At 57.5% G+C, this 17,946-nt stretch overlaps 1 protein-coding gene across 1 annotated transcript in view; it reads left to right on the top strand.

Annotated features, from left to right (window-relative positions):
* Nucleotides 1-1,263: 1,263 nt before the first annotated feature.
* RAB11FIP5 (RAB11 family interacting protein 5) overlaps nucleotides 1,264-17,946 on the top strand; it is a 36,809-nt gene continuing 20,126 nt past the window's right edge. Inside the window, exons 1-2 of the mRNA XM_061440998.1 lie at nucleotides 1,264-1,784; nucleotides 16,505-16,944. Coding sequence (XP_061296982.1) covers nucleotides 1,414-1,784; nucleotides 16,505-16,944 — 811 coding nt within the window. The 5' untranslated portion in view covers nucleotides 1,264-1,413. The remainder of the gene's footprint in view (nucleotides 1,785-16,504; nucleotides 16,945-17,946) is intronic.

Here is a 17,946-nt window from a genome sequence, read left to right on the forward strand (position 1 = left end):
CATGCATGGATGCACACGCACGGACACACACATGTACCGGTGCACATGCACATACATGCACATGCACACACACACATATGGGTACACAGGCACATGCACAGACACATACTGGACTTAATGATCTTAAAGGTCTTTTGCAACTTACTCAATCCTATGATTCTATATGCATGGACAGACATGCACATGCACGGATATACATGAACAAACACACATGCACATACATGGACACACACGCACTTACATAGACACACATGCACGGACACATGCATGGACATGCACACACACGCACATACATGGACACGCATGCACGTACATGTACACACATGCACGGACATGGACACACATGCATGGACATGGACACACATGCACGGACACATATGCACATGCATGCACACACATGCACGGACATGGACACACATGCATGGACACATATGCACATACATGCACACGCATGCACATACATGGACACACATGCACATACATGGACACACATGCACGGACACATATGCACATACATGCACACACATGCACATATATGGACACACATGCACGGACACAGACACACATGCACGGACACATATGCACATACATGCACACACATGCACGGACATGGACACGCATGCACGGACACGGACACACATGCACGGACACATATGCACATACATGCACGGACATGGACACGCATGCACATACACGGACACACATGCATGGACACATATGCACATACATGCACACACACGCACATACATGGACACGCATGCACATACACGGACATACATGCACACACATGCACACACACGCACATACATGCACACACACGCACATACACGGACACACATACACGGACAAACATGCACACACATGCACACGCATGCACATGCTTGCACACGCATGCACATACATGGATACACATGCACGGACACGGACACACACGCACACACATGCACACGCATGCACATGCTTGCACACGCATGCAGGTGCGCGAGCACGTGCCCACACACGTCTCGGGGCCGGGTAACAGCAGCGAGCGAAGCAAACGGGCCGGGGGGCAAGGGGGAGGCGCGGGAGCTATCGCGACATAGCGGGGTGCGCCGTGACACCCCGCCCCCGGTACCCCCTCCCCGTGCAAGCCCCGCCCCCTGCGCGTGCCCCCCTCAGGGCGGGGCCAGCAGATGGGAGGGGGGCGTGGCCTCGGTGCGGGGGGGGGCGTGGCTCCATTCCGCTCGGGGGCGTGGCTTGTTCCGGGGCGGGCGGGGGGGGGGGGCGGGTGCCGGTGTCGCTCTCGCTGCGGCCCGGCTGCGGCAGCGGTGTCGGAGCGGGGCCCGGTCCGGCCCGGCCCGGTTCGGTCCGGTTGTGTCCGGTTGAATCCGGTTCCAGCCGGCGCCTCCCCTCCCCTCCCCTCAGCGTCCCGCCATGGCGCTGCTGCGCGCGGCCGCGCTGCCGGCCGAGGGGTCCCCGGCCTGGCTGCCCACCCATGTCCAGGTGACGGTGGTGCGGGCCCGCGGGCTGAGGTGCAAGAGCGGCGGCAAGGCGGGCACCAGCGACGCGTACACCGTGATCCAGCTGGGCCGCGAGAGGTACAGCACCTCGGTGGCCGAGAAGAGCACCGGGAGCCCCGAATGGCGCGAGGAGTGCGCCTTCGAGCTGCCCGCCGAGCCCGCGGCCTGCCCCGGCCTGCTGCTCACCGTCATGCACCGGGCCCTGGTGGGCATGGACCGCTTCCTCGGGCAGGCCCTGGTGCCGCTGGAGCCCGCCCTGCAGCAGCGCCGAGCGCCCGACGAGCGGTGAGTGAGGGCCGGGCGTCCCCCCACGGGAGTGGGGAGCAAGGCGGGGGGGGGGGGGGGAAACGGGGTCCCAGTGTGCTCAGCATGGGTGGCAGTGGGTCCCTGGGGCCCCAGGATGGGTGCTGTGGGTACCCAGTGTGCCCAAGATGGATATCAGTGGGTCCCTGCATACCCAGGATGGGTGCTGTGGGTACCCAGTGTGCCCAAGATGGATATCAGTGGGTCCCTGCATACCCAGGATGGGTGTTGTGGGGTCCTTGAGTGCTCAGGATGGGTGCTGTGGGTACCCAGTGTGCCCAAGATGGATATCAGTGGGTCCCTGCATACCCAGGATGGGTGCTGTGGGTACCCAGTGTGCCCAAGATGGATATCAGTGGGTCCCTGCATACCCAGGATGGGTGCTCTGGGGTCCCTGCATACCCAGGATGGGTGCTGTGGGTACCCAGTGTGCCCAAGATGGATATCAGTGGGTCCCTGCATACCCAGGATGGGTGCTCTGGGGTCCCTGCATACCCAGGATGGGTGCTGTGGGTACCCAGTGTGCCCAAGATGGGTGCTGTGGGTACCCAGTGTGCCCAAGATGGATATCAGTGGGTCCCTGCATACCCAGGATGGGTGCTCTGGGGTCCCTGCATACCCAGGATGGGTGCTGTGGGTACCCAGTGTGCCCAAGATGGATATCAGTGGGTCCCTGCATACCCAGGATGGGTGCTGTGGGGTTCTTGGGTGCTCAGGATGGGTGCTGTAGGGTCCCTGCTGCCCCAGGATGAGTGTCAGTGGGGTCTCTGCATGCCCAGGATGGGTGTCAGTGGGCCCATATGAGCCCCAGGATGGGTGTTGTGGGGTCCTTGAGTGCCCAGGATGGGTACTGTGGGTACCCAGTGTGCCCAAGATGGATATCAGTGGGTCCCTGCATACCCAGGATGGGTGCTGTGGGGTCCTTGAGTGCCCAGGATGGGTACTGTGGGTACCCAGTGTGCCCAAGATGGATATCAGTGGGTCCCTGCATACCCAGGATGGGTGCTGTGGGGTTCTTGGGTGCTCAGGATGGGTGCTGTAGGGTCCCTGCTGCCCCAGGATGAGTGTCAGTGGGGTCTCTGCATGCCCAGGATGGGTGTCAGTGGGCCCATATGAGCCCCAGGATGGGTGTTGTGGGGTCCTTGAGTGCTCAGGATGGGTGCTGTGGGTACCCAGTGTGACCAAGATGGATATCAGTGGGTCCCTGTATACCCAGGATGGGTGTTGTGGGGTCCTTGCTGCCCCAGGATGGATGTCAGTGGGTCCATGTGAGCCCCAAGATGGGTGTTGTGGGGTCCCAGCATGCCCAGGATGGATATCAGTGGGTCCCTGGTACCCCAGGATGGGTGTTGTGGGGTTCCAGTGTGCCCAGGATGGGTATCAGTGGGTCCCTGGTACCCCAGGATGGGTGTTGTGGGGTTCCAGTGTGCCCAGGATGGATATCAGTGGGTCCCTGGTACCCCAGGATGGGTGTTGTGGGGTTCCAGTGTGCCCAGGATGGATATCAGTGGGCCCCCAGTGTGCTGTGGGGTCTCTGCATACCCAGGATGAGCATCTTGGGGTCCATGCATGCCCCAGGAAAGGGCTTTGCAGGCTGTGCGGTGTCACAGGGTCCTTGAACACCCCAAGAAGGGTGTCCCTGCGGCCAGGGGATCACGGGCACCATGTGTGCCCCAGAAAGGGCAGTACGGGGGGGGAGCAGTGGGGCTGGGTGCGCCTCAGGGCACCATGGACCCCCTAGGGAGGGGGTCAGGGGGTGCCATGGGATCAGGCTTGCCCCACAGCAGGGGCTCTGCATGCACCAAGAAAGGTGTCACAAGGACTGGTGGGGTCCCTGGGGGAGGGTGTCCCAGGGTTTGGGGTGCCCTGAGGCCTGTGTGTGACTCAGGAAGGGCACTGCAGGCTGAGGGTATCCCAGGGCCTGTGGATGCTCCAGGAAGGACGTTGCTGGGAGTAGGACATCACGTGTGGTGTGGAGGATGGGGTGGCTCCTGTCAGCCCTGGAAGGGAATCGTGTGGGACAAGGCACAGGATCCATTCTTCCATGTGCCCCAAGGGACCTTGCTTATCCCATGAGGGTTCCGCTGGGCTCTGTCATTCCAGGGAAGCTGGGGCACGGATCCACGTTGTGCTTTGTCCTTCTGACGGCTGTGGTGGGGCTGTGACCTGATTTGTCACGGAGCTGCTGCAGGAGGCTCCCTGAGTTCAGGGGCTGAATCCCATCCCTGTGGTGCGTCCGGCAGAAATCCCTAGTGGAGGGGATTTGCTGTTCTTCCTCCTGCAGGATTTAAAGCAATAACAACATTTCCTAGCCTTTGCCAAGCGGAGAAATGTGGGAATGTGGAGGAAATTCCTTTAGAGAAGAGCTTTGCTGTGTGCCTCTGGGAGCATCCCCACCGCTCTGCCATTCCCAGACCCCAGCACAGGCTTGGAGGGGAGCCTCCTCCCCAGGGTACAGCCTGCAGAGTGGGATCAGCATGGAAAAGGCTTGGAAAAGTGGAGAGACGGGTCTCGTTTGCATCTGCAGCCCGGGGAGCATCCTGCCTGCCCTGAAATGGGGGTGTTCCCAGAGGAAACGGGACTCGAAGCCGGGAGCTGGTGTCTGAGTGTTTCCCCTGCGGCGTTCAGGTTGCTTCTCTTGGCCCTGCCTGGGCAGTGGGAGGCGGTGGAGGAGCTGGATCGGGATTCTCCAGGTCTCATTCAAACCAGGATCACGCACGGGCTTCAGGGCAGTTCTGATCCGTGGATGTTCGGGATCAGATGAGTGGTTCTGGCACTGGAACGGTTCGGGGAGCGCCGGGAGCCGGGGTAGGAGCTGCGTGTCCAGGCACGGTGTGCTGCTGTCAGCAGAGGTTGATGGAGCTGCGAAGGGTTCAGGAGCTTGAGCCCATGGGCCTGGCTCAAAGGTCTCCGTGTCAGGGGCTGTTAATCCCATGGGAACAACGTCCAGCGTGGCTGGATGCTGTCACACCATTACTGCAGCACAAGGCGGGGGTCAGGGCAGTGAGGCCAGGAGAATTCTAGGCTTTTTGCTGTCTCCTTCCCTCCCTTCCTTTAGCTTTGCTTGCGTAAGGAAAATGAACTTCCCCTCATGCTGTTAAGAGCTTTTCAGGCTCTTTATTTTCCCTTCTTTATCTCCTGGTGGAAATGAGCATGGAAAACCTGACAGGGAGCAATCGCCCTGAGCATCTCCCTTCGCTCACCCGTGAGTGGAAGCCGTTGGGAGTCTGCAGCATGGAAGGGGCTGCACTTTGTCTTGGATCAGAATCCCAAGTGCTGGAGCTTGTCCAGATGAAGCCTTGGGGACAGCCCCTGGTTCTGTGAGACCTCCATAAACTTCCAACCGCATTCCCATGCCTTCCATTGCAACCAGTTTTGTTTAGGAGGAGGATCCAGAAACAGCAAAACAGGCTCCAGGCCCACACCATGGAGCACACCCAGGTCTGTGCAGCAGAGATAACCACTGCCCACAAGTGGGGGATGCAGGACTTGAGCCGCTGCCATACACTGCTTAGGAGCCCATTTCTGCTCCTTGCTCCTGGGCACGAAGCTGCTCCCGCTTGGAATGGGATCCTGCTTCCCAAAGGCCTCACTTGGCAGTGCCCTGCCCTTGCTCTCATTTTCCTGCTCGTTTCTGTTGCATGGGAACGTGTGAGGATTTTCATCCGTGTTTTTCAGCTCCATGGAAAATGTTCCATCCAACTTGGGCTCTCCTCCAGGAAGCATCGGGGTGTTTCTGAGCTGCTCTGTTGAGCTCAGCATCTCTGCCATTACAATGTGTTGCCCAGAAGGAAATCAACTCTTGGACTCACACAGGAGCAGCCTTTTGGCCTTTTTGGGGTATGCCAAAGCTTATCCAACACTCGCCTCCAAGGCCTGGGGCTTGGCAAGCAAGGCAGCAGTGCTCAGCATCACTTCTCGTTATCCACTTGAGCTTCTAGTGCTTTTATGTACCACCCATGCCTTTTAGTGCCCAACCTCCATCCTCCTGCCTCAAACCCTCTGTGCTGTGGCTCTGCATGGGCAGGATGCTCCCGGTCCTCCTTTCTGCCTCCCATAACCTGTAGATCTCTGTCCTGCCTCATATTTTGGGAGCCCAAAGCCCAGTCCAGCAGCAGGATGAGACCACGCAATGAAATCCTTGCACAGTGGCATGGTGATGGTCACCACAACAGTGCTGCTGGCACACAGGGAGATGTGAGGACTCAGTGGATCCCCCCAAGCCGAGGGCTCATCTCAGCAGCAGAGGGTATCTCTGTGCTCCCAAGGCAGTTATCAATCACTCCTGCTCCCTGACAGCCAGGAATTGCCACTGCAGGCCCCTGCGGGGCTCATCCTGCTTTCCCTCCACAGCCATCCCTGACACAGGGTGTTTGGGATGGGTGGAAATGACTCTGTCAAAAGCTGCTGTGACCCAGAGCTTCCATCCAACACCCCTCAGGCTGTGTTATCCCCTTGGACAATGCTGTGGCATCTCTCAGGTGTGTGGTGTGGTGTGGTGGGAGCTCCATGCTGGGCATCCCACATAATGCCTTTGGCATTGGACTTTGGGCCTCGCTGTAGGGATCCCAAAGGATTTTGCTCCATGGCTGATGGTGGGAAAGGGCAGTGGATGCGTGAGGACCTCCTCTTCTTCCCTTTGAAATCCCATTTTACTTTGCTTTCTTTCCCTAAGATCTCACAATGGGAAGGGTTAAACCCTTCCAGGGAGAAGCTCTGCCAGAGCTCAGGCTACAGAGGGCAGAATTCCAGGCTTTGGAGCACTGGGATCTACTTACGGCGACTGTAAGTAGCAGAAGGAGCTGTGATCCTGGCTCTGGTGTTGCCTGCAGTGACTTGCAGTTGTTTGTTGGCTGCAGCCTTGGAACAGGAGTTACAGCCCCAAACCTCCCTATAGCACTTCCCTTTACTTCTTCCTGTCCCTTCCCAGCTGTGGAGGGGCTGGTTGCAGGGGGGATCAGGATGGCCGCAGCTCCTCTATCCTGGCAGCAGGAATGAGATGCTCTTCTTCTCACTCTCCACCAGCAGAGAAGCCATTGGGGTACAAAACCTTTTCCTTTGGGTGTTGAACTTCTCCAGCTGAAGTCCTTGGGGCCACTGGGGCTTCTCTCCTCCCTGTCTTGATGGAGCTCAGTTCTGGGGCGAGTCTGAGTGGAAAAGGGAATTCCCATCCCTTGAACACTGCCAGGGATGGGGCAGCCAGAGCTTCTCTCGTAGTAATGAACTTGTGCCTAAGAGCTCATCTCAGTCTCCCCTAGAGCAGGTTAAAGCCTTTCTCCTTGTGCTGTCCCTACAGACCCTTGTCCAAAGCCCCTCTGCAGCTTTCTTGTAGCCCCTTTAGGCACTGGAAGACTGTTCCAAGGTCTCCCTTAAATCCGTGGACATCATTAGGGCAGGAGAACACTGTGACCTGTGGGCTCTTGGCTGTGGCATCTCGGATGCAGTGGTTGGTGCTCTTTGCCATTCCCACCACAGCCTTGGCTCGTGGCTGCATCCTAGGGGAGATCTTCACACCCAGGGTCAGGGCTCACTGCCTGCTCCCTGTCAGGCCTGAGCTGAGGCCATAGCACTGCAGTGTGTCCTTAAACCAAGGAGGGGAAGAGACCTTGGTAGGAGGCAGAGAGGAAACAGCTGCTCAGGGATAGTTTGGGCATGGAAAGTCTTAATGCAAGGGCAGACAGAGCCCTCTTTGCAGGAGCTGCTGCGATCAGAGGTGCTGGTGAAGGTCCTGAGAGCACCAGTTTGCTGCTGGGACACCCTGGGCTGTGGTGAAATCCTTGTTGTGGCTTGGAAAGGCAGCTCTGAAGGGTTGTTGTGTCTCTGCAGAGCCAGGAAACACCCTGCTGTGTTGAAACACTGCTGAGCAGGGGGAGGAGAGGGCTGTCCTGCCAAAACCCAGGTCAGGATGCTCTCTGTGTGCTGGAGAGACAGGGTCCTTGGTGGCCAGTGTTTGCCCTGCACTGGGAGCCCAAAGGAGAGCAGGATGCTGCTGCTTCCAAACTGATGGCAGGGCTTTGTGTTGCTCCTACCAGCCCAGTTAACCCCATTGTCACCCGGTTTCCAGTGCTGCTTTAAGGGGTTTAAGGTCTTTGCTCTGTTCTGCTCGAGATAGGCTCTGCTTTTGTCCTTGTTTAAAAGCTATTTGAGCACTTTGAGCCCAGCTTTGCAAGTCTGACACATTGGCTTTGGGCTTGTGGTGGCCAAGAGTGCTGGTCCATCACCCTGCTTCATCTTCAGCCCTCAAAAGCTCCAGATTGAGGCTTCTTTCTCTGTTTCACATGGATTTTTCCAAGCCCCAACTGCTTCCAGCTGGCTTTTCCCCTCAGAAGCTGCAGGAAAACCTCCATCCAGCTTAGGAAGCACATCAAACCTGTTGGTGTAAAGCTCAAATTGCAGATGGAGGTGGTGCTATTGCATGTGCTGAGTTCAGCTGGTGCTCAGGCCGTTCTTCACCGCCTCAGTTCATCTTTCCAAGGTGATTCCCTCCTTTATTTCATTCTACTCCTTCCTCTTTGGTGAGCAGGAATGTGGGGTGGGCTCTGCTCTCCATCCTGTCACCCCCCCACAAAGGGATGTGTCCTCATGTTGGGATGAACTGGGCGGCTCAAAGGCAGCATCCACAGCAAGAGAGGAGTCACTGGGGATGCTCTTCATGGTTCCTGCTCCACTGTAGGAGACGTCCCCATTCTTTCACCAGAGGGAGAGCATCTCTTGGTGTGGAGAACATGTTTACACTGTGGTTGCTTCCAGAGCAGGGTCTAGACGGGGTTATTCTGCCCACCCTCTGTAGCTGGCTCATGGATGGGCTTATGTTGGTGTCCACATGGGCTCCTTGCCCACAGTAACCCCATGGGGGCTCCTTGACAGGAGGAGTCCAGGGAAGACCTCGCATCTTTCTACACGTGCTCTGTGGAGTGGAAATGGCTTTTAAATCAGTGCTGCCGCCTCTCTTCCTGTCACAAGCTTGGCTGGGATGGCAGGTTTGGCTTTCCAGTAGGATGGACTTTCCAGACCATTTGAGGGCTTGGGAGCCCCATTCCCAGAGGAGCATCCCTTGGCCTCTCCAGCTCTGCGTTTCCAGCCTATGGGTCTCTTCACCAGCAGATCCACCGAGGGTAAAGGTGTGGGATTTAGAGCAACTACTGCCCTGCTGTGATTCTGGGATGTGTAACCTGTCGCTATATTGGGTGTTTCAAGCTGTGCAGAGCCCTTGGAGAACAGGCTCTACATTCCCAGGCTTGTATTGCTCCAGGTACTGGGCTCTCCATGGTGCTCTTCCCAGCTGGAAGTAGAGAAGGATTTAGAGCAGTAAAACGTTTCTCCTGCCCATCGTGTGCAGGCTGAGTTGGGTGTGAGGTGGGTCCTCAGGAGTGAGAGCACCAGAGGAGCCTGCAGAGCAGCTCCTTGCTGTCCGTTGTGCTTTGCAAGCACAGGATCCCAGAGGGGTTTGGGTTGGAAGGGACCTTCATAGGATCATGGGATCAACCACGATGGAAAAGCCCTTTAAGCTCATTCGGTCCGACCTTACCCCAGCACTGCCAAGGCCACCACTAACCCATGGCACTGAGGCCTCTGCTCCACACTGTGTGAACACTTGCAGGGACGGTGCCTGCAGCCCTGCCCTGGGCAGCCTGTTCCAATGCCTGAGCACCCTCTGGGGCAGGAATTGTTCCTCAGCTCCATCTAAACCTGCCCTGGGGCAGCTTGAGGCCGCTTCCTCTTGTCCCATCCCTTGTTCCTTGGGAGCAGAGCCCAGCCCCTCCTGGCTCCATCCTCCTCTCAGGCACTTGTAGGGAGCCATCAGGTCCCCCCTGAGCCTTCTCTTCTCCACACTGAACCCCCCAGCTCCCTCAGCCCTTGCCCATCACACTTGGGCTCCAGGCCCTGCACCAGCTCCAGTGCCCTTTTAAGAGCTGATTTTCTGTCTCTTGCTCTTACCATCTCCATTCATAAATGATTCATGTCCCATTTTACAGCTCCTTAAATCTTCCCTGGTCTCCTCTTCCTTCGTGCCCATCCTGCACTAGGCACTGGAAAGCTCTGATCTTCATAACCTGGATTGATCTGTAATGGAGTTACCCATCCTTGTTCTCATGCCAGCAACGCACTGGTGGCTCTTCTCCATCCCTGGTGTCTCCCATTTCCTCCTCCTTGCCATCACACCCCCTGCTTGCCTCTGCCAGCCAGCACAGGGCAGATTTGGGGAGGATGGGCAGCACCCCTGTGTACATACAGGGTCATGCCAACAGCCTCTTTGGGGTTCTGCAAGTCTGGGCCACCCCTGTTTCCCCATAGCCAAGGGGAGGTGATGTGAACTAGAAGGGTCCTGTGGGGCACTGCTCTGGGTGGGCTGCAGGAATGAAGATGCTCAGGACATTATCAGGATGGACCCATGCTTGGAGCAGGATAGGTGCCTGGAGCCCCAGGTCTGTATCACAGCCTGGCTGTTGCACCAGGCTTCCCAATGAGCTCTGGACACAGGGAGGGGTAGGTTTATCCCTGGTTTTCATTGTACCTTGAACATTTCCGTGCCTCTGAGTCCCACTGGAGACAACAGCTCTGTCCCTGGCCTGAGAGCCATGGGATGAGCCCTTCAGCAGGGCATGGGGCACATGTGGGTCAGTGGTGGGATCTTTTCATCCCGGTTGTCCCATGTGCCTGCATCCGCTGCAGTAACGCATCACTTGTAGCACCAGCACTGCACCCACAGCTGCATCCTCTTGTTCCCCTCACCACACAGGGCTCCTGCTCTTCAGTCCTGACATCCCATTTAACCTACACCCTCCTGAGCAGCTGAGTTGGTCCTGTCAGGGCTGGAACCCCGCAGAGTAGCAGCTTGAGATGCTGGGGAGGGGTTGGTTCAGGTTTGGTTTCAAGCACTGCTCAAGAGTGATGCAGGTTGGGGAGATGGACTTCTCCCCCTCAGCCACCCGAGCCCTTTCTGCCCCATCGGGGGGGGAATCAGATTTTCCATGGTTTTCCCGGGTTGATTTTTCCAGCTGTGTTTTAGCAGCTTCCCAGGGACCACTTTGCAGAGCAGCCAAAAGCAGCCCCAAACCCAGCCTGTGCCGCTGCACCCCCGGCACCAGTGGGGAGCACAGAGCTCCCCAGGGCTGGGTTGTTTCCACCTCCTGCTTCCCTGCTCCGGTGCTGAGCTTCCTGGTGCGGGGCAGTTCAGGTTGGATCTAAGGCAGAAGCTCTTCCCTGTGAGGGTGCTGAGGCGCTGGCACAGGGTGCCCAGAGAAGCTGTGGCTGCCCCATCCCTGGCAGTGTTCAAGGCCAGGTTGGACACAGGGGCTTGGAGCAAGCTGCTCCAGTGGAAGGTGTCCCTGCCCGTGGCACGAGTTGGGACTGGGTGAGCTTTAAGGTCCCTTCCAACCCAAGCCAAGCTGGGATCCTATGTTTGTGTTTCCATAGGGCTGCTTTAACTCTTGGCTCCCCAGGGTGCCTTGTGCCCATCGAGGGGGTTGTGCCCCTTCTACCTTTGTGTTTTCTCGTTCCTGTCCTACTGTGTCACTGTAGAGGCCCAAATATTCTTGGATCAACGACCTGGGGCTCTTCTCGTGAGGCTGACCTTGCTGCAGGGATGAATCAGCAGTGAGAGCCAGGCTGCTGCAGCCAGGGCAGAGGCACTGGCTCCCTGCTGGGCTGTCTCTGTGCTGCAGCTCAGGAGGCTCGCTTGTGTGGGGCAGGAGCAGTTCTGCTCAGTTTGAGGTGAGCATCATCCCCCCCATGGCAGTGCTGAGTGGTTCTGGGGGGCTTTGGGGAAGACCACTCCCATCTGTGCATCCTTCCCTCCCTGCATCCATCCATGACCACTGCGAGCCACTGTGGGACTTCACTTCCAAGGAGGCTCTCTTGGACTCACTGCTGGTAGAGCACTGGGACCAGTTTGAGGGAGAAGCTGGAGAAGCATTGCTGAAGGTACCAAAGGTGCATGGAGCAGCTCCGTTGGGGTGAGGTGGGTCCCTCGGTGGATGGGGATCTCTTGGGGACCCCCAACCCAGGTGGTGGTCCTCCTTGGACGGATGCATCTCCTGCTTGGCAGGACCCACGTCCTGCTTGGAAGCAGGGCAGGATGGTGGCCTGATGGTGCACGTGGCATCTCAGAGCCGTGTTGTGTGATGGGCTGGGGGGCTTTGGGCTTGGGTTTGTGCTGAAGGAGCTGCTTGAAGCAGGAGGGGGATGCGGGAGGTGACAGCAAGCCTCGGGTCTGCTCTGCTCCGGCTCCGTGCCCCCCTGTGCACCCCAGCAGCTCATCAGCACCCCCCCCAGTGTCTCCTGAACCTGAGCAGCCGCTCACTGACAGCAGAAAGCACAGCCCAGGCGTTTTCCATCTGAGCTCATTCCCAGCACAAGCTCTGTGGGAGTGGGGGCTCCGTAAGCACTCACCTGCCCCCCGACAGAGGACACAGAGCAGAGGGGATGGTGTGAACCAGGCACTGACCCCGAGCGGTTCCGCCCCATCAGCATCCCCTGTGGGGTCCCTCTCCCTCCTTCCCAAGCAGCTCCTACGCTCCTGTTTCCATGCCAGGCTGGTTTTCCCTTTGCTCAGCACTTGCTGCCTTTCCGGAATGGGATGTTGTTGGAGGATGAGGGAAAGCACGTGGGGGCCTGGAGCTAGGGCAGTGCTTTGTGTTCTCCTTTCCATGCTTCCCTTTGCTGCTCCAACTGATCCTGGCAACAGCAGCTATAAATATAGATGCTTTTTGCCTTTCCTCCCAGACCTGCACATCCCACCCTTCTCCTTGGCTCCCGTGGGAGGAGAGAGAAGCCTTTACATAGAAAGGGTTTAACTTGAAGCAGTCTGGAAGCGTTTGGGATGTGCTGATTACACACTGTGACCTACATGAGCCATGCAGGGGGTTGGGAACAGCGGGATGGCAGCTTGCAAAGGCCTGGAGCATGTCTGAGAGCTTAAAATGGCCTCAAGCTTCCCCTTTTTTGGGGACATCTGCAATGAGTTTCTGTTTGAGGCTTCCTCTCTGTGCTGGGGCAGCTTCCTGCTTCCTTCCCCCTGCACACATCCCCTGGCACAGCATCATGGGTGGCAGACCCTGGGGTGATGCTGGAAGCAGGCACTGGATGGTGCTGGACCCATAGGGTGGAAGAGGGAAGAATGTAGGAGGGTTCTGTAGCTGAACCTGCAGCTCCTGTCTTCAGCTGCTCTGAGCTGTGTGCCCTGCTTGGGTTGTGTTGGAGCAAGCCTGGCTCTTCGTGTGGCCCGGGCTGAGGTGTTCAGCAGCAGCACTGGCAGGGGAGGAGGGCAGTAGGTGATGGGTGGAAATCAGGGAATCCCAGCCTGGTTTGTGTTGGAAGGGACCTTAAAGCTCCTCCAGCTCCAACCCCTGCCACGGGCAGGGACCCCTTCCACTGGAGCAGCTTGCTCCAAGCCCCTGTGTCCAACCTGGCCTTGAACACTGCCAGGGATGGGGCAGCCACAGCTTCTCTGGGCACCCTGGGCCAGCGCCTCAGCACCCTCCCAGGGAAGAGCTTCTGCCTAAGAGCTCATCTCAGTCTCCCCTCTGGCAGGTTCAAGCCATTCCCCTTGGCCTGTCCCTACATCCCTTGTCCCAAGCCCCTCTCCAGCTTTCCTGCAGCCCCTTCAGGCACTGGAGCTGCTCTCAGGTCTCCCCTTCAGGAGCCTTCTCTTGTCCAGGCTGCCCCAGCCCAGCTCTCTCAGCCTGGCTCCAGAGCAGAGCTGCTCCAGCCCTCGCAGCATCTCCGTGGCCTCCTCTGGCCTTGCTCCAGCAGCTCCAGCATCACCCACCAGTGTGGGTGACTTGTCCTGGATGCCCCGTGCAGTGAGGAGCTGGACCCAAGCTGGTGGCACCTCCTCAAGAGAGGCCTCAGACACCTCTGGGAAGTGGGTCCCTGCAGCCCTGGGTGCTGGATGTGGCGGCAGAGGTTCCTGTATCTCCCCATGCTTCTTGGTACCAGCACCTCTTCCACTGGTTGTTGCTGTAACCCAGCTCAGTTCAGAGCAGCTGGGCTGAGCCTGAGCTGTGAAGCCCGTGGTGGCTATTGCAGACCTGGGAAAGGCTTTGTATGAGCAGAACCTCTTTGGTTTTGATCATGAACTCCTCTAAGATATGCACTTGCGTGGCCCCGCTCCAGCATCCCACCCAGGGCTTCCCCCTGAGGGCAGTTCATGGAAGAAACATGGAAAAGTGAGGGATATGGGATAATGGCAAAAAGATGCTGCAGGAGTTTGTGTTTAGCCGGGACTTGAAACCAGCCCCAGTCCCAGTCTCCTGCTGCATCCCAGCTGAGGCCGTGTTGGCACCTCCTGTTTCCACTGATTCAGTCAGAAACACCCAACGTGGAACAACTGAATCCTCCCAAACACCCATAAACTTAGAGCACAGCCTAAATATAGCTCCGTGCCCTGTTTGAGGTGGTGTCCTGGCTGCTGGGGAGGTCCTGGGAGCTAAAATAGCTCCTTAACGCAGCGCCAGCAGCAGCAGCAGAGGCTGTGCCTTCAGCACACGCTGTTTGGAGCAGGGCAGGTTTTCCAGCTCCTTCTTTCAAAGGCGTCGAATACACTTTAATGACCACGACTTCTTAACTGATGGGAGATGCAGGGAGTGAATCCATGGGGGCTGAGCTCTTGGGGGCTGTTCCATCTCCTCATCCTCCGCAGCTCTGCTTTTTCCTTGCGTTAATCCACCCGGATTCTCTCTATTGATGACACAGATCTGAAACCCGTTGCGAGATTTCCTCTCCTCATCCCCAGCTGAATGATTCAGCTCCTGAATCCCTGCTTTGCCAGCGGCCAGGCTGCTGCAGCCCTTCCCTCTTGAGCCTCGTCCAGGTCTTGCATCAAGCTGAACAATGTTGGAGCTGATGCGCTGTGGCCGCAGCCTGTTCCAGGCAGCCCTTTCCCTACAGCTGCTCCGGGAAGTGTCCCTCTGACTCACCTGTGCCTGCTTCCCGACTGCTCCCTGGCACTGGATCAACCTCTCTGGGAGCCTTTGTGCTGCTGGGACTTGCTGGAAGGGGTTAATGCTGCTTTTCTTCCCCATGGATTTTATCCTGCGTGTCTGGATGTGTCCAAGCTTGAAGCTGAGCCCTGACAGTGGAGGGGGCATCGGAAAGGGCTGGGATAAGCAAGTGGAAGAACTAGGGATGATGACAGCCTTCCAGTGCCTAAAGGGGCTTCAGGAGACCGGCAGAGGGGCCTTGGACAAGGGCCTGTAGGGGTGAGCTTTAAGGTCCCTTCCAATCCACATCATTCCCTGAGTTACCCCCATATCCATGCCCAGCACCGTCCCGCCTGCCTTTCGGTGGCACCTCAGTTACGTGCTGAAGGACCTGGGTGCTTCCAGCTGTGCCCACGTTATTTATCCAGCATCCAGCAGGGAAGGAAGGGTTGGTGCCTCTCTCCCAAGGCAGAGTGCAGGTTTTCCATCTCCTCCCTTTGTCCAGGATGTGGTATCTCCCCCAGCACTGACTCGGAAACCTCTGGAGGCCACGACTGGTGTTTTCCCCTCTCCATGGAGGTTTCAGTGTGCTCACACCCATCTCCACCCCTCACGTTTTCCTGCCCTTGGTTTCGTTCTCTTTCCACTGACTTTGCTTTCCAGTGGCTGCAAAACACTGCTGGGCTTTGTCTTTCTTGGGAAGTCATTGGGAATTTGGTAACCCAGGTCTAGAAGGTTCTTCCGCCGCTCATTGCTGTGTGTTTCACCCATGAAACACAGCAGGGAGAAATGGGGGCTGTCCTGAACCTACAGACTTCCCTGGGCCTTGTCAAGGGCAATGTTCATGCTTGGAGCAGAGGGATCAGAGCTGCAGAGACAGGCACTGTGCTGGAGACCTGCTCATCCTGCTGCAGCCATCCTGGGATGTGGTGCTTGGAACCAGGGCAGAAGGATGGAGCATCTCGTGGGAGAAGGGAGTGAAGGGCACTGGGTTGGTAACGGCTTTGGGGAAGAAATGGTTTCCTCATGGCCTGGGTCTTGTTCTTCCCTGTCTGAATGCGGTACCGTGGTGAAAAGGAGAAGTAAAAAGTTCATAAGCTCCCCATGACCCAGCTTCAGTGAGCGCTTGAGCCCAGAACCCCCCCATGTGCTGGGTGCACCCCCAGAGCGTGAGCAGCAGCTCAGGGAGGGGATCCTGCCCCTCTGCTGTGCTCTGGGGAGACCCCCCCTGCAGCCCTGATCCAGCTCTGGGGCAGCAGCACAAGAGGGACGTGGAGCTGTTGGAGCGAGGCCAGAGGAGGCCATGGAGATGCTGCGAGGGCTGGAGCAGCTCTGCTCTGGAGCCAGGCTGAGAGAGCTGGGCTGGGGCAGCCTGGACAAGAGAAGGCTCCTGAAGGGGAGACCTGAGAGCAGCTCCAGTGCCTGAAGGGGCTGCAGGAAAGCTGGAGAGGGGCTTGGGACAAGGGATGTAGGGACAGGCCAAGGGGAATGGCTTGAACCTGCCAGAGGGGAGACTGAGATGAGCTCTTAGGCAGAAGCTCTTCCCTGTGAGGGTGCTGAGGCGCTGGCACAGGGTGCCCAGAGAAGCTGTGGCTGCCCCATCCCTGGCAGTGTTCAAGGCCAGGTTGGACACAGGGGCTTGGAGCAAGCTGCTCTAGTGGAAGGGGTCCCTGCCTGTGGCAGAGGTTGGAGCTGGAGGAGCTTTAAGCTCCCTTCCCAAACCAGTCTGGGATTCAGTGATTCTAAGGGCCTTCCATTTTCTCTCCTCTCTGGCTCCAGGTGGCACAAGCTCCACTCCAAGGCCGGGAAGAAGGAGAAGGAACGTGGCGAGATCCTGGTGTGCATCCAGTTTACACGCAACAACATCACAGCCAGCATGTTCGACCTGTCCATGAAGGACAAGCCCCGGTCACCCTTTGGCAAGCTGAAGGACAAGGTGAAAGGCAAGAAGAAATACGACTTGGAGTCAGCCTCTGCCATCATCCCCAGCAGCATGGGCGGCCTGGACATGGAGGATGACTATGACATTGGGGGCAAGAAATCCAAAGTGAAGGGCTTCTTCCTGAAGAACAAGCTCCGCAAGTCATCCTTGACTCAATCCAACACCTCCCTGGGATCCGACAGCACCATCTCCTCTGCCAGCCTGGGGCTGGCCTCGAATGTTCCGGAGGTAACCAGATCCCCCAGCAGACACAGCAGTGTGTCCATGGAGCGCTCAGGTAAGAGGATAATGGGTTTCATTCCCTCTCCCCCTCTTTATTCCCCCTTTTCTTTGTGAGGGATTCTGGAGGCTTTCCTGCAAGTCTCTTAACTCCTTGCTTACCTGCATCCTGCATCCTCTGAGATCTGGGGATCTCCCTTCGGGTGCCAGGGAGGGACCCTTCATCAGGCGCTGTAGTGATAGGACAAGGGGTGGTGGGTTTAAACTGAAACAGGGGAGATTTGAGTTGGATCTAAGGCACAAGTTCTTCCTGTGAGGGTGCTGAGGCACAGGGTGCCCAAAGAAGTTGTGGCTGCCCCATCCCTGGCAGTGTTCAAGGCCAGCTTGGACACAGGGGCTTGGAGCAAGCTGCTCTAGTGGAAGGTGTCCCTGCCTGTGGCAGGGGTTGGAGCTGGAGGAGCTTTAAGGTCCCTTCAACACAAACCATTCCATGGTTCTGTGGTCCTCTGCATGCTGGTAGCATTGTGCTTGCCAGAACAGGGGAGGGCATCTGAGATGCTGCTTTTCATACTCTGTGAATGACCTGACTTGGGTTGATGCCACATTGTCCCTGCAGCTCACTACAAGCTTTTGGGCTATGAGGGTTCTTTAGGACCTTTTCTTCCCTGTCTCCTAAAAGCAGGTCAGAGCAATAAGCCCCTGGGAGAGGGCACGGTGCTGCTGCTGCTTGTCTGCTGGGACACCTCAGGCCTGAGGCAGAGCTGAGGCAGTGACTGGCTCCTGGTGTTAAAGCTCTTGGCACCCAGGCAGCGGCGATTTGCAAACAAAAAGGGTCCTTGTGGGGAATTAATTCTTGCTTGGAAGCAGTGTGCAATGATCTGGTTTAATTGGCTGGAGACAGCAAATCCCCATGTTGGAGGGAGACTCCGGTGCTGCTCCTCACTGTGCTGGTGAAGCCCCACAAGTGATGCTGCTTGGTTTGTGCTGCACGGTGGAGGCACTGCTCTGGCCCCAGCATCCTCATGTTGTGATGAAGGGGAGTTTCCTGCTAGGAGAGGGA

This window comes from Pezoporus flaviventris, unplaced genomic scaffold (genome assembly GCF_033815535.1).
Source record: "Pezoporus flaviventris isolate CSIRO_AGI_PZ_B2104156 unplaced genomic scaffold, CSIRO_AGI_Pfla_v1 ptg000188l, whole genome shotgun sequence".
NCBI classification, from domain to species: Eukaryota; Metazoa; Chordata; class Aves; order Psittaciformes; family Psittacidae; genus Pezoporus; species Pezoporus flaviventris.